Source organism: Necator americanus, chromosome V (assembly GCF_031761385.1).
Source record: "Necator americanus strain Aroian chromosome V, whole genome shotgun sequence".
NCBI lineage: Eukaryota > Metazoa > Nematoda > Chromadorea > Rhabditida > Ancylostomatidae > Necator > Necator americanus.
The window spans coordinates 11197347-11211120 of record NC_087375.1 but is presented as its reverse complement, the minus strand read 5'-3'; the positions used below and the strand labels follow the sequence as shown (position 1 = coordinate 11211120).

At 40.8% G+C, this 13774-nt stretch overlaps 1 protein-coding gene across 4 annotated transcripts in view; it reads left to right on the top strand.

The window, feature by feature from the left end:
* RB195_013545 (uncharacterized protein) overlaps positions 1-13774 on the top strand; it is a gene marked incomplete at both ends in the record, with an annotated part of 28194 nt that overhangs the window by 5506 nt on the left and 8914 nt on the right. For 2 of the 4 annotated variants that reach the window (XM_064203412.1, XM_064203411.1), the window contains 7 exons: positions 929-978; positions 1538-1667; positions 1917-2044; positions 4236-4251; positions 4312-4439; positions 11196-11327; positions 12002-12101. In XM_064203412.1, coding sequence (XP_064059290.1) covers positions 929-978; positions 1538-1667; positions 1917-2044; positions 4236-4251; positions 4312-4439; positions 11196-11327; positions 12002-12101 — 684 coding nt within the window. Of the gene's footprint in view, positions 1-928; positions 979-1537; positions 1668-1916; positions 2049-4235; positions 4252-4311; positions 4440-11195; positions 11328-12001; positions 12102-13774 lie in introns of those variants that run through there. The other 2 variants (XM_064203409.1, XM_013445934.1) reach the window with 2 other exon arrangements.

The window sequence follows — 13774 nt, the reverse complement described above, 5'->3', positions numbered from 1 at the left end:
CGAAGTTAGGACTAAGATCTAAATAACTCGTAGGAGCTGCATGGTGTCGATTTGTTCTGTCAGCAATGTTACTTTAACACGTAGCGATATTCTTTGTTAAGAATCCCTAAGCAAGACCCGTCATCCCTTTGCTAAATAAATTACGTGTTATCCTAATAGGTGGTAGATGCTACACCATCTACACGAGTGAGTTCGTCAATTCTCGATAGGACTACGCAATGTCCTTAATATTCTTTAGTTGTTGCTGACCGCTGCACTATGATCATTGTAGGCAATTGCTACTTAACTCACTAAGAATCTTTGCAATGGTCGTCGATCGACAAGGTGACCGATTTTGAACAGCAACCGTTCCCAAATGGGTGTCAAATAGGAAACGTTACATCCAATTTACTATTAATTCGGTGGCTTTCATACTGTATTGAACGACATAATGCTATTGTGGTCTTCAGTAAAGAATATGGTTTCTTTCGGTATAGAATACAGTCAGGTAAAAAAGACCTGAAGCTCGGTGCAGTTGCGTAAGCAGCTGCGCTCCAAGCGATATGGTAGATCGTAGGGTGAAGTGGGACCCTTGCTAGCACCATTCATCGCTGTTGTTCACGATGATCCCACTTCGATTCCAGTAGTTATCTGCAGCCCGCCGCTTACGCAATAGCATCGTGCTTCATGTCTTTTTGGCATACTATATGACTGGTTTTTGTGGCATATTTCCTATCAGGTATAATTTCGTAACAATGTTTGAGTCGCTTTTCCTGTTTTTTGCTAGTTGTATTCCTCGTTGTAGACATCAAAATGCTGATGCAAAGGTAGCGGGGCGATAGCAATCGACGTTGCTCCAATCGAGGTGTACTTTGGCAAAAAAAGCTTCCCTAGAGCGCAAGGACCGTCCTCAACTGCAATTGTCTTTGTCATTTGAGAAACATTTGAGAATGCGACAATTCACCAATCGATAGTTCATCGCGAGAAATGGATAGCTAAGTGAGTTGAGGTCCTAAAACCTAAACATTCATCATTGAGGACATGTAGATGAATGCTACTGAGAGCAAAAAAGAAGACTGAACTGGAACTACCAATGGTTTAACTCTAAGAAGGTTTAACCAACATGTCATGGGTCCTCGAAGACTGATGCTTAGGTTCTAGAGCCCCGAGTGACTTAACTATTAACTCCCAGTGATGAACAGTCGATAGATGAACTAGCGTCTTCTTAACTGGGAAAGATATTTGTTGCTTAAGAATGGTTTTTTGGGTAGAATGTAGTTGGCAGAGGGGGTCATTCAGTGACGCCCTTGTTTTCCGACGATCTAACTCACTTTCTTCTCTTAATAACTTTAGTGTACCTGTCATAGATCCTCTAAGACTAATGCTTAGGCCTTAGGGCCCCGACTGATTTGATTATTCACTTCGAGAAATAAGGGCGCCACTGAGTGCCTCTCCCCCAACTACTTTTGCAGCAGGCTGTTTATGTTTACAAGCGTTTTAATTAGTTCCTGTCTTCACAATGAATACTCCCTTAACTTGTTTACTCGTTTCATTTCAGCGCTTCTCGGATGAACCAACGACAAGCTGTGATCGCACTCTACAGACAGTTGTATCATTTGGGGAAAGACTATCCAAGAGGAAAAGACTGGTTCCACCCTAGGTTGAAGGCTGCATTTCTGAAGCATAAAGTTAGTTCTATTCCTCATTATCGCAATTGTTCGTGTTTGCGGTTTCATAGCACTACCGTAAGCTTGTACTCATGCTCCTGGCATTCCGTTGTGTTACACATTTGATGGTTATGACATCTATTTTATTTAACGGGTAGTTATCTAAGCTACTAACTATGCTCTTATTAACCATACTTACAACAGCTGGAGAATCAGGATGCAGGAGTTCTCTTATTTCAATATATTGTATGGCGACCGTAATGTTTTCAGAATGAAACTGATCCGGAAAAGATCGAAGCGTTGATTAATAGGGCGGAATTTGTGGTGAAGGAAATCGAAGCGCTCTACACCCTTCGGAAATATCGTGCGATGAAAAGCAGATATTATGATGACAAAAAGTAATTAGCTTTCTTTCCTTTAGAATAGTGCAGTATATCTCTTGTCTCTTGTGTATGCTCGAGAGCTGTGCTCATTTTGATGATTCGGACACATAGGTACTTGCCTTATTTGTATAGTATGTACATGATGATACTGTAATTACTTTTGTGCTACCTCATCTACTTGAACCTCGAAACCTCGAACTATAGTCTAATAAAGATTATAATATTGCTGTCGAGATTTATTTTTACTTTCTTCTGTCCGCTGCTATGTAATACCTTAGTGGTTTTCTATATTGATTAGAAAGGGTTTAAGATAGTTCGTCTGGAAGAGGTAGTTAACTAGTGAAGAAGGAAGGAAGGGTGGGGAGGGGGTAAGCACTGCTCTAATCGAACTGCACTCGAACCGCACTTGGAGCGCAAAAATCGTTCCTAGAGTTTAAAGACGAGGAAAATGTAGTTGGGGGTTCATTCGGTGACCCTTCTCGACGATCTAGCTTACTTTTTTCTTTTAGTAACTTCAGCTTACATGTCATAGACCCTCTAAGACTAATACCTAGGCCTTAAAACCCTGATTGATTTGATTATTTCCTTCGGAAAATAAGGGAACCATTGAGTGCCCCCCCACCAACTACATTTTATCCCAAAAACGGTCCTCGAAGGCATCACCCCACGAATCTGGGGTGGTGCGGGTTTCAGGTGGGTTATGCCTATACGGAGTCGTAGATTATGGAAAGAAGGGTGATCCCATCTATTTCTTCCTAATTACCGTAAAAAACGGCCCGCAGGATACGGCTTCGAGCGTTAAGGTGCGTTATTTTCTACAAGTTCGCCTGGAGCGCACCAGCCTTGTGCACGCGCCGCATCTTCTGGGCCGTTTTTTTACCGCATTCACGAAGAAATGGACGGAATCACCCTCCTCTCCATAATCTACGATCCCGTATAAGCGTGAGCCATCTGAAATCGGCACCACCCAGATTGGTGGGGTGATGCCTTTAACCGTCAAATACGGATTGCGGGAAAGCCATCTCTCAGGCCGTTTTCGGTCCTTTTTATCTTTGAAGGTACTACAAGATATGACTTCGCTACTCAATTCCAGTAATTCTGGTTGGAGAGTTTAATGAAATCAAAGTATTCGTAGTTCCAACTCTATCTTCCTTTTTTTATTGGTTTTAATCTACACTTCACCATAGTAACCATAGATCCTCGAAGGCTAATGTTTAGGTGCCAGGGCCCCACCAGCTATTCACTTCCAGTGAACTGTCGATTGTTGGGCTATCTCCTTCTCAAATTGGAAGGAAATTTGACAGTCAAGAACGGCTTCCTGTACTACAAGAGCGATGTTGCGCACTAATATGGAGTTCGAGAGCAGCTCGATTAGAGCAGTGTTGAGTACCTCCAACCCACTTTTGCCTCAGCAAGAAATTCTGTAGGAAACGAAGTATCCTCATTGTAGATCGGTACATCACTTTAACTTTACACCTTAAAGGTTAAAGTTTTAAGCATGGGATTTGAGTTGTTTTAGTTTAGCATTGCAAAAGTTTGTCTTAGGATAGGTCTTGATCCGACCAGTCGCAGCATGACATTACACAACTGAAATAGACGGGTAGAATGTTGAATATGGACCGAGGATCACTTCGTGGTTGCTCTGAAGTTCCATACCATCACGTTGTACATTTGTGCCAAAAATAATGGGACCCTATCAAAACCCTCATGAGGAGTTTCTCGCCGATAGTGTAGAAATAGTAAATGCTATTCCTCCCGAATTTGAAAGAGCTACTAACACTATAGCATCATAGAGGTTAAGGGTGCAGTCCTGGCTGGTCTCCCAACAACGTTATATAAGCTGGATAATCTTCAAAGCATTCAATTTCTGACTTCATAGATGTTTCCCTCAAACCTATTTCTTAAGATTTTACACTCACCTAATTTTTTGCTTTATCTTCAAAGTTCTTCATATTTAGTATCTGTCATCGTCATCCACATTCGACGGTATGAGTGAGATTAGAGGTATAGGATCAAGACGACATGAGGAAAAAAAAAAACTGGTACAGCGGCGTAAGCGGCTGCGCTTGAAGCGGTGCAAAGGAGAAAGCGGTTGGAAGCGAGAAGGGACCATTACGGAGTGCAGCGAAGATTTGTGTCACCAACTGTCCTGCTTTGACCCTACTATATGCTCGAAAGTTTTGTCTCAAAATGGAAACTAAAACAGAAGCTCGAGAAACTTCGTAAGCTGAATCTCTTTCAGGTTTCAGGGAGCCAGCAGGTGCACAAATTGTTTTCTTTAGGTTATGAGGAAGACTAAGGGCTACTATCAGAAATGTTTGGATGAAGGTATTAAAAGAACTCCTGAAGTTTATTTGGAGCTTGAAAAGCTTAGTGATTGCTTGAATGCTACCTTGCTTATCGCTGGGAAGTAAGTCCACTTTGATGTGATGCCCAGAAAGATGTTTCAGTTTCCCAAGAACTATTCCACAGTGTAGTTGGACAATAAAAAACTATGTCATACATATTATGCCAATTAGATTGGTTATAGAAGTTCTTTTAATTGTCTCGTTGAATAAGCGCCTGCATTAAAATATTGTAGAATGTTTGAATGCCATTTCAAATAGGAGTTCAGATGTATCTCTTTCCGCGGCAAAATATGCGACAATAAAAGCTTGAAAATGTAGGATGCATGAGACATTTGCGCCGTAAGGGTAGCAAGACGTAGTTTTCTATTGTCCAACTACACTGTGGTTGGTTTTCTTACAGCTGATAAGTTTTTTATTGTCCAACTACACTGTGGTTGGTTTTCTTACAGCTGATACCGGGGCAGCTGAAAGTGAACATCGAAAGCGTTGTTTTTGATGCACGATTTCAGCTGTCACGGTAGATTTTTGATATAATAGCTAGGTTCAGCTTTTTTGTTTTTCTTATCTCTTATTATCTCATTTTCTCTCTCTTTTTTTAAAAACATTAAGCCCTCTTTATATTGATTTACAACAGTTTTCTTCTCTACTTCGTATTCAATCATCAACAGCGGTTACTGCGAGGTTTCTACTGACTTGAACTAATCAAGCACAACAAGAAATGACTACGAAAGCATTTGGTAGAAATAATGAAATTCAAAATGAAAGTAAAAAGCGTTGTCTGGCTATAAAAAATCAGAGGAATGTGGTAAGTAAAGTTATTATAATTGATTGATAACTTCCAGGTGAATTCTGCAGAGAGAACTCTACGGTAAACCTTTTTTCCTAGCCTTTTTCCATACTGTAAAGTCGTGATGTTGAAGGAGTAATGCCAGAAATTAGTTTTTGTTTAATAATACCTCGACCATGTTCTGAACAAAGTTCAACAGGGCTTTTTCTATCTTTCTAGAGAAGTGCACTGTCCATTTAGTCAAGCTTCGTTCAATGTTAGCATAGCTCGTTCCAGCTTTTTTTTAAGAAACGTAATTAGATCGCGGAGCTCACCACATGTTTTCTGAACAATAATGCTTTCAACTGACAGGTGCATAAATTGGAATTTTTATTCTGGAAATCTCTGCAGTTCCCTGCATCACGTTTCTCAAACTTTTAAGATGTCATGTGAATTGAACTCTCTTTGTTGCGATGGAACTTGTAGTAGGGTATAGTAGGGTCAAAATGATATGATGCACGGTGCAGTTGCGTCAGCGGTTGCGCTCGAAGCGGTGCATCGGAGCGTAGCAGTTAGGATCCAGGAGGGACTCTTGCTGCTCCTTGCTCTATATCGCGATGGTCCCATTTTGATCGTTTTGACCCGACTATATGTACATGTATATTACAGATGCTTAAAAAAAAACTGGTTTTAATGCCACTATATCAGACTTTTCTCAGAAACTTTCGCCAACTATTACTACGATGAGTTCTTGAAAACAACAGTAAATTAAAGGTGGGATATTACGAAATTGACAATGTTGTGGTTTCTGTGGGACAAGATAGGGCTCAGGTTGTAGATTACGAAGACGAGCGTTGCGATGCTCAATTCCAGCCAAGTACCCTCGAAAACGGCGTGAGAAATGACCTTAGTTCCTACGAGATACGTTAGAACGCACAACCTTTGTACACGCTCCGGTTCCCTCCCGGCAGCCTAATCCTTGGTTTTTTTCAATAGGTTGGTGATGAGACCTCCGCAGTCTTCAATCGCTCGCTCGCGCACGCTTTGCGTGTACAAAGGTAGTGCGTTCTAACGTATCTCGTAGGAACGTTTCTCACGACGTTTTCTCACGACGACATCACAACGCTCATCTTCGTAATCTACAACCTAAGCTCTATATTGTCCCACAGAAACCCCAACATCATTGTTTAGTGATATGCTGCCTTCATTCAGCGATTTTTTGGAGATCAGAAGTGAAGCAGGAAATGTTCTAACATCTCTTGTTGAAAATTTAGAGGTATTGTTAACTGAAGCACTCATCATTCGATATCGCTTACAATTGACACCGACATTCTATATCCAGTTGACTCTAGTGTAGATCGCTTTGAGGATTGGAGGTGTCAAGCGGATGAAAGACATCTGTTACGCCAAACGCGTCGACGTTAGCCGGTTGTAGGATTTTGGTGTTGATCGAAGAACTTGGTTGAATCATATCCGGTTTTCAACATTTAAAAAGAAAATGAACCTCTTCTGACGTAGCACTGGTGTGATACATTCCGGATCATTTAGATTTAAATGTTCAGCTCTGATTATGAGGTTTGCCGACTGCAGTGATTCTATATGTAAGCTCTACAAAAAGAAAGCAAGTTTACCGCTCCATAAGTATGGCGGCGTTTTTTTTCGAACCTTCTGCGGAGTGAAATCTCATTTATACTTCTTTCACTGATCTGACATCAATGGGGCAAAATTAAATCTTGACCGACACTTTTTAAGAAATTTCAAGCGTTCTAAGTGTTTCCCCGCTGCCAATACGTACACTATGCTACTGCCTAGTTCGTATAATTAGTTGTGCTAAGGAAAAAGCATACACACTACTATAATGTTAACGTTATTGTTTCTGTAGCCTTCTCTTCAGGCGTAAAAGCAGAGAGGATTAACAAACTATTTGTGGTGTTGAGGTTTGTGAGCGTTTGTGCATCCAATCTTCGTTTCCCATTGTTATAGAGGGGTAATAGTGCCAATTTGATATTGAATTAATCAAGTTTGTGTATATCATGATACCTTGAATTTTTCTGCACAGACTCTTCTGTACAATTGTGTAGCATTAAAATTTTGTTGTCTTGTATAGTGTTGTTGACTTGTAGTAGAACTTTGGAAGAATTTGTTGCCGTTGATACAACCAACATCATGAAGTTTGAAGTTTGTGAAAGTTCGTTCACCTCAATTCAGAATCGTTTGAGGTTTACGAACGTGTATCTGGCCTATACAATGGCTTGCGGTGGCTGGCCGATGTGTCAAGTCAGTGTTTTTATCCTCCCTGACAAGTCTGGTACCAATTTATCGACCCCGGAGGGATGAAAGGCTTGGTGAGCACTAGGGCGGATTCGAACCTCCGATCGATTGTGCAGGAAGCGGAACCTCTAACCGCTACACTACACCCGCCCTTAACCAGTATCATAATTCGAACTATTTAGACTAATCCTTGAAAATTAGTGAGAATTTTAATTAATAAATTAGATTAATTTCTGCTGCTACTGAGCGATCGATCGCTAGTTCAAAACCTCTCCAGTGCCAGCCAAGCCTTTAATCCCTCTGAGACCGGTAAATTGGTGCTAGATCTGCATGGGAGGATAAAAACACTGACTTGACATATCGACTCGCCTTCGCAAGTCAATGTAAGGCGCGTTCGTAAATCTCGAACGACTCTGAGTTGAAGTCGAACTCGTAGACTCGTCACCATAGGTATTCATCAGCGTCGTGCACTTTATCCATCTATCTTTTAATGTTCGAAAATTACGGGAAATTACCAGCTTATACGGACTAATTATCGGAGAAAAAACACGGCAAATACAATTTGGATTGAGAAGAATTTCATTGTTAGGTTTTTTGCACCTAAACGTCCCACTCTGAAAAGAAATGCTGCTTTAGATTAATGCACGTATTGTCGATACTGGAGGCCCTGTACATTTCTTCTTAACAATTATATATCGACGGTCATTCTAGTAATTTTGAACATAATTTGTACAAATCAACGTATAAGTGGTGAAATTCAATTAAAATTTATTCGAGTTACAAATGGTCAACATAGGAGAGTCTTAAAATTGATCAACATCTTTTTCTGCAGTCTATCAAAGATTTTTTCTTTAAAGTTTCTCAGTGCAATGGATTGTTTCCAACAGGGCATTGCTAGAATTCACTGCTCTTAGAACTCTTAGTACTTCACCACAAGCTATATATCTATCCGCTCATCATATTAAGTTCGATTTTCATCTCGTTACTGTAATATGACCAAATTATTTTCGAGTTATATGTAGGTGCTGGGCAGTGAAAATTTGAATTAACCCGAATTTAACTCATCAGCTAAAAACAGGGCAAATCATGGTTCCGGATAAGCTACTATTACTATTACCAGCTATTTTGTGTGTCTAATTTTTTAAATTTAATTTTCAAGTATTTAACCGTAGTGTCAAATGTGAACAGGTGAAAATCGAACTTAATATGATGAGCGGTTAGTATGTAGCTTGTGGTGAAGTACTAAGAGTTCCAGCAATGAATTCTAGCAATGCAAAGTTAATTGAGTATAGTCGGGGCTGCTAAAACTCAGCAGAAGCTTAGTTGTTATTATTCCGCTCTTTTCAATTTTGTGACATTTCTCTACCCTTCTCTGCTCCTTTTCCTCCGCCCACCGCCTCGTAAGGGAGGGGAGTGCGGAGGGACCATTTGTGCTCTTAATTCTAGTTCTTCTAAGAATGCCGACTTTTCTTTTTAGCTTATAAATCTTGAATGACTATTGTTAACCATTGCGCAATTCCCACAGGTTTCGAACTTCCGCAAATTTCAGATCTTAGAACAATGTATGAAATTTGCGGAAGTTCGAAACTTTCTCTTCTCGTTCTTATGAATGTTTTTTTGTGGCAGAAGTCGGGTTGTAGCGATAAGATGTAAAATGTATAACATTTTAACGTATTGTAGTCTACTATGCTACTTCTTCATGGTTTATCAAGATAGAAAAGTTTTAGCCTGTTCTCTTTTGCGCTCATATTTCGTAGATGGCTCACTTATTCAGGGATACAAATGAATGCTACACAAGTGGATTGCGATATAATGGAATCGTTAGCGACATCGACAAAGCTTATTCTAATGCTTTCTATACACTTGATTTGTTCAACAATTTCAATACCTATTTTATTATTCACTGTTATAAAAATCAAAAACATGAAGCTTTTACATCCAAACACGAGAGTTATATTACTTGCATATATTCTTTTTCTTGGAATACACTCCCTATCCAGGTAACCGAAATCTAGTCTATTATGCCACTTATTATTATAAAAGTCGTTCTGAGGTTCATGGATAATAAGGGTTACTGGTCATCTTCATTGGTCGTTTTCTCATAAAATCCTGATGCACCTCTCCAGAGCGCACACTTCTTTTTGTTCTCCTTTTCCCTGAAGAAAAAATGAAGAGAAAAACCATTCAAGTGTGTGGTCTTTAGCGGAATTATGAATAGTAACCTGAACTGCTTACAAATGTAGTTATATCTATTCAGTCAAGTTATGATGATTTTTCGCTCTTCTATACCAGGATGGGTAAAAGAAAAACGTTGGCCGTTTTTGATGTCCTCGAGCCTTATCTTTCTATCTATTCTTATATATCTTTTCTTCTACGGCTAGAAACTACAGAATGAGAGCTTTATAAATTGATATATATACATATATACATACATACTGGACGAGATTCCTACGCCATGGTGAGATCAGCGATCAACAGCCGCGAGTATCTCTACAGGCGCCTGAAAATGGGAATTAAAGGTAGAACGTCGAGTGTTAGTGTGTTTGGTGATTGCAGGAGGACACGTTTACGCTGTTCTGCTTCTCTGTCCATTGGAGCTGCATATAGTAAGGTCAAAACGACGTGAAGCACGGTGCACTTTCGTAAGCGGCTGCGCTAGAAGCGGCGCGGTGGAGAGGTTAGAATCGAGGTGAGACCATCTCGAACTACAGTGAGAAACAGTGTCAGCAAAGTGCAACTGAATTCTAACCGCGCACGCTCTGCCGCATTGCTTCTACTGCGGCCGCTTACACAACTTCACCGTGGTTTATGTCCTTTCGACCCCAATTTAATTACCCAAGTTTGAAGTAACTGTCGTTCTTTTTTTGTTTCGAACTGTTGCCGGTTTTCGTTCGGCCGCTTCTCCGATATTCTCAGAAGATACAAAGTTCCCGCTTGTCGGTGGCGCCGGTTTGATTGTCCACGTTTGAAATGTTAGTGTGGATCCACTTAACTGACAGGGAGGCGGGGGGATTTGTTGCTTTAGATAATTGCGCAGCTCATGCATCGACAGTCAAGAAGCTGTCGTTCGAGGAACTAGTTGGAAAAACCGATGCATATACACATTCATCCTAACTTCATTATATTCTGACATTTTTTGATTTGTATACATGTGAAGAATGGAAATAGTGTTTTTCTATGAACATGCACTTGCTTGACTTAAAAGCATCGCCGCATGAATCTGAGGTGGTGCGGATTTCAGGTGGAGAGTTCCTATACGGGGTCGTAGATTATAGAGAGGAGGGTAATTCCGTCCATTTCTTCCCAATTACCGTAAAAAAACGGTCCAGAAGATGCGGCCCATGCACAATCCTGGCGCGCTTCAACCGAACTCATTGTCGACAATAGCGCGCCGGAACACTCGAAATCGTATTTTCCAGGCCGTTTTTTTACGGCAATTAGAAAGAAATGGACGGAATCACCCTCCTCTCCGTAATCTACGGCTTATAAGTATAACTCACTTAAAACCCGCACCACCCCAGATTTGTGGGGTGATGCCTTCAATCGGTGAGCTGGTTAATCGGTGCCTGGCGCGGTTCGCGGAATCTTCACGGAGGTGTGTCGACCTTTAACATAGCTCTGCCCAACCTACTCGATCCTCAGCAAGGTTTTGCAAAGAATCAGTCCATTTGTCGCTTTTTATGGAAAACAGGTACATATACATATATACACAAAGAATTAAGAAGGACCTTCTTTTGTTTTGGAATGATCTTATTGCCGTTAGTACGGTTGTTAATTTCAGAGTTGTGCTGTATGGGACCGAATTGCTTCGATTCGCATTGCCGCGCGAAAGTGGCTGTGATGTTCTACCATCATTAATGCGATGCTTTATCCAGCGACTTCCTCTAAACTACTCCATGTTCTTTATTGGCAGGTTAGTTTATCGCCAATTTGTAAAACACGAATTTTCCTTAGAGATTAGGAAAATAAATTTTCACAATGAAACAAGTACTATCAATAGGACGTTGTATTATTCCTGCGGTATTTCCGCAGATGTCACCACCTCTCACAATCGTTGTTCTTGAATCTTTCAAAGGCAGCACTCTGCGGAACTGACGGCGTTGTAATCTCTCTTCGAAACGACAATGTTAGAAGTGTACATCACCAACATGGGCACACCGCGCTTATTTTCCCCCAATTGTCTAAAAAAAAACCACTCACCACCTCCGCAAGCGCTTTTCCGAGCGACGAAAATTCGATGTTTCCTCAATAGCCTATCCAAGCAACGCCCATACTTGTGATCTACATCCCCAACCCTACTTTTCCATGAATAAGTCTCAACATCGTCAATTCCGCGGTATGCTGCCTTCAATTGACCAGTATTTGAGAAGGGAACGTACCGGCAAGTGGCTCTCAAAGAGCTTTTTTCTCAAAAATAAAGTATGAAGTGCAGTATTGTGTTCGATATGGAGTAAGTCAAGTCTTCTTTGAATTTTTTGTACGATATTTATCACAGCTTATCAAATTTCGCCTACAGTTGCTCTGAATGCGCTATGTTTTTATTTCATTTTATTTTCATATTCTCATTACGCGTTGTTCCGTTTCTAGCTCTCCTTTTATGATATCTATCGAGCGTTCAATTTCGACTATCAAAATTTCTAAATACGAAGAAAACAGAGCGATTGGACCAATACTTGTTGTCTTACAGGTATGAACGTGTTTCTATGCAAGCTTTTTAGTGTTCTTCCTCTCACGGAAGGAGAAATTTCATAGTTTTCTACTGAACGTTGCAACATTTTGTCTTTTTTCTCTCTACGGAGCATGCGTGTTTGAACCGTTGCTGATTTGAACTAGGGAAGACATTCCGAAAAAGTTTCTCGTAATGCTTCATACACTTTTTGCTGATTGAGGCTAGACAGTATTTTCCCGTAAATTTGCTATCTTCTATCACTTTCAATCAATCAGGTAACAATCATTGGTTGTTAGCTGCTCGTGGTCCCCCTGCATTTGCTAAACGCAATCAGGCACGTTTAGTATGTGCTTATGAGCTATATATATTCGCGCTGTTATATGGCAGAAACTTCCCTAACATTGCAAAAAGATTCATTCGTCTAGCACCTCGCTAGAGCTCATAACCTGGAAGGTAAACTGCTTGAAGGGAAACATGGAATCTTTGGCAACAAACATCCATCTCGTAACACAACACAACTGCCGGTCGCTGTCAAGTGAACTCCAACAAGCCGCTGTGTCCAGACTTCTGCGATATCTGTATGCCCCGTTTGCTGTATTTCAGGAAACACGCATCAGGGATCACCCCTTCATCAATATTGAAAACTACACCATCTACTGCGGCGACGCTGATGAATGGAAAGTAGAAAGGTGCTCAGTAGCTATGAGGAACGACTGCAACTAACTGGTGGAGGAGATTGGATCAATGTTGTCAAGATGCACCTTTGTACGACTGCGGGATCCTAAGAGACTCAATTTCTGGACCGTAAGTGCTCAAGCACCTGCGGAAACGGCTGAGGACTACAACAAAACCGCATTTCATGATGAACTCAATACGTTCATATACAAGATATCAAGCCAGCAGGCGGAAATTTCGAAATTAATGCGAATGCAAAGATGGTATTTGAACAACAATCCAAAAGCTTGGAAAATGGTTCTATCCAATGAAGCAAACATCGACAACGGAAGTCGTCTGACTAGCTCGAGTACGTTCTGACAAAAAAAAACATCATTTGTGAGGTATCTGAAAATCTAGAGTTGCGTGGAATGTCGCATTTGATTCCGACCACCGCCAAATTCTTCTCGGCTCGATGGTGCAGTTCCAGAAAAGGAGTAGAATTCAACATCAACCGAAGCTCGACCTGGCAGGTCTGAAAAAAAACGACGGATGCAGAAAGAAGTTCCTCCAACGAGTGTCAATCAATATTCGATTACGAACCAAGAAGAGAGTGGATGATGCTTTCCCTAAATGCATTGAGGACGCTGCGAAGAAAACGCTTCCGGTTTTAACACCGAGGAAGAAGTTTGACTTTGCATCTGTGGCGACAATATCTACGTTCAATTCTGCACGTGTTGCCAATACTGCTGTTGACTTCGCTCAGGAGAAGCGTCTGAGAAGGAGGTTGCGTCGTCGTCGTAAAGTCGGACATTTTTGAGGACGATAAGCCGCGGACAGCTGTGTTAGGCCGTAACAAAGTTCACCTATTAAGCCAAGTCAGGTTAGTAATTGTCACTTTCATTACGTCAATGCTTCCTGGTTGCTGCTTTTATATGGGTCACAGCATCTAGAAGTACTATTTTCTGACAGCCAAATCTATAGTGAAATCTACTTTCTGATTGATTTAATATTGGTATAATCGCTAATTTAATCGT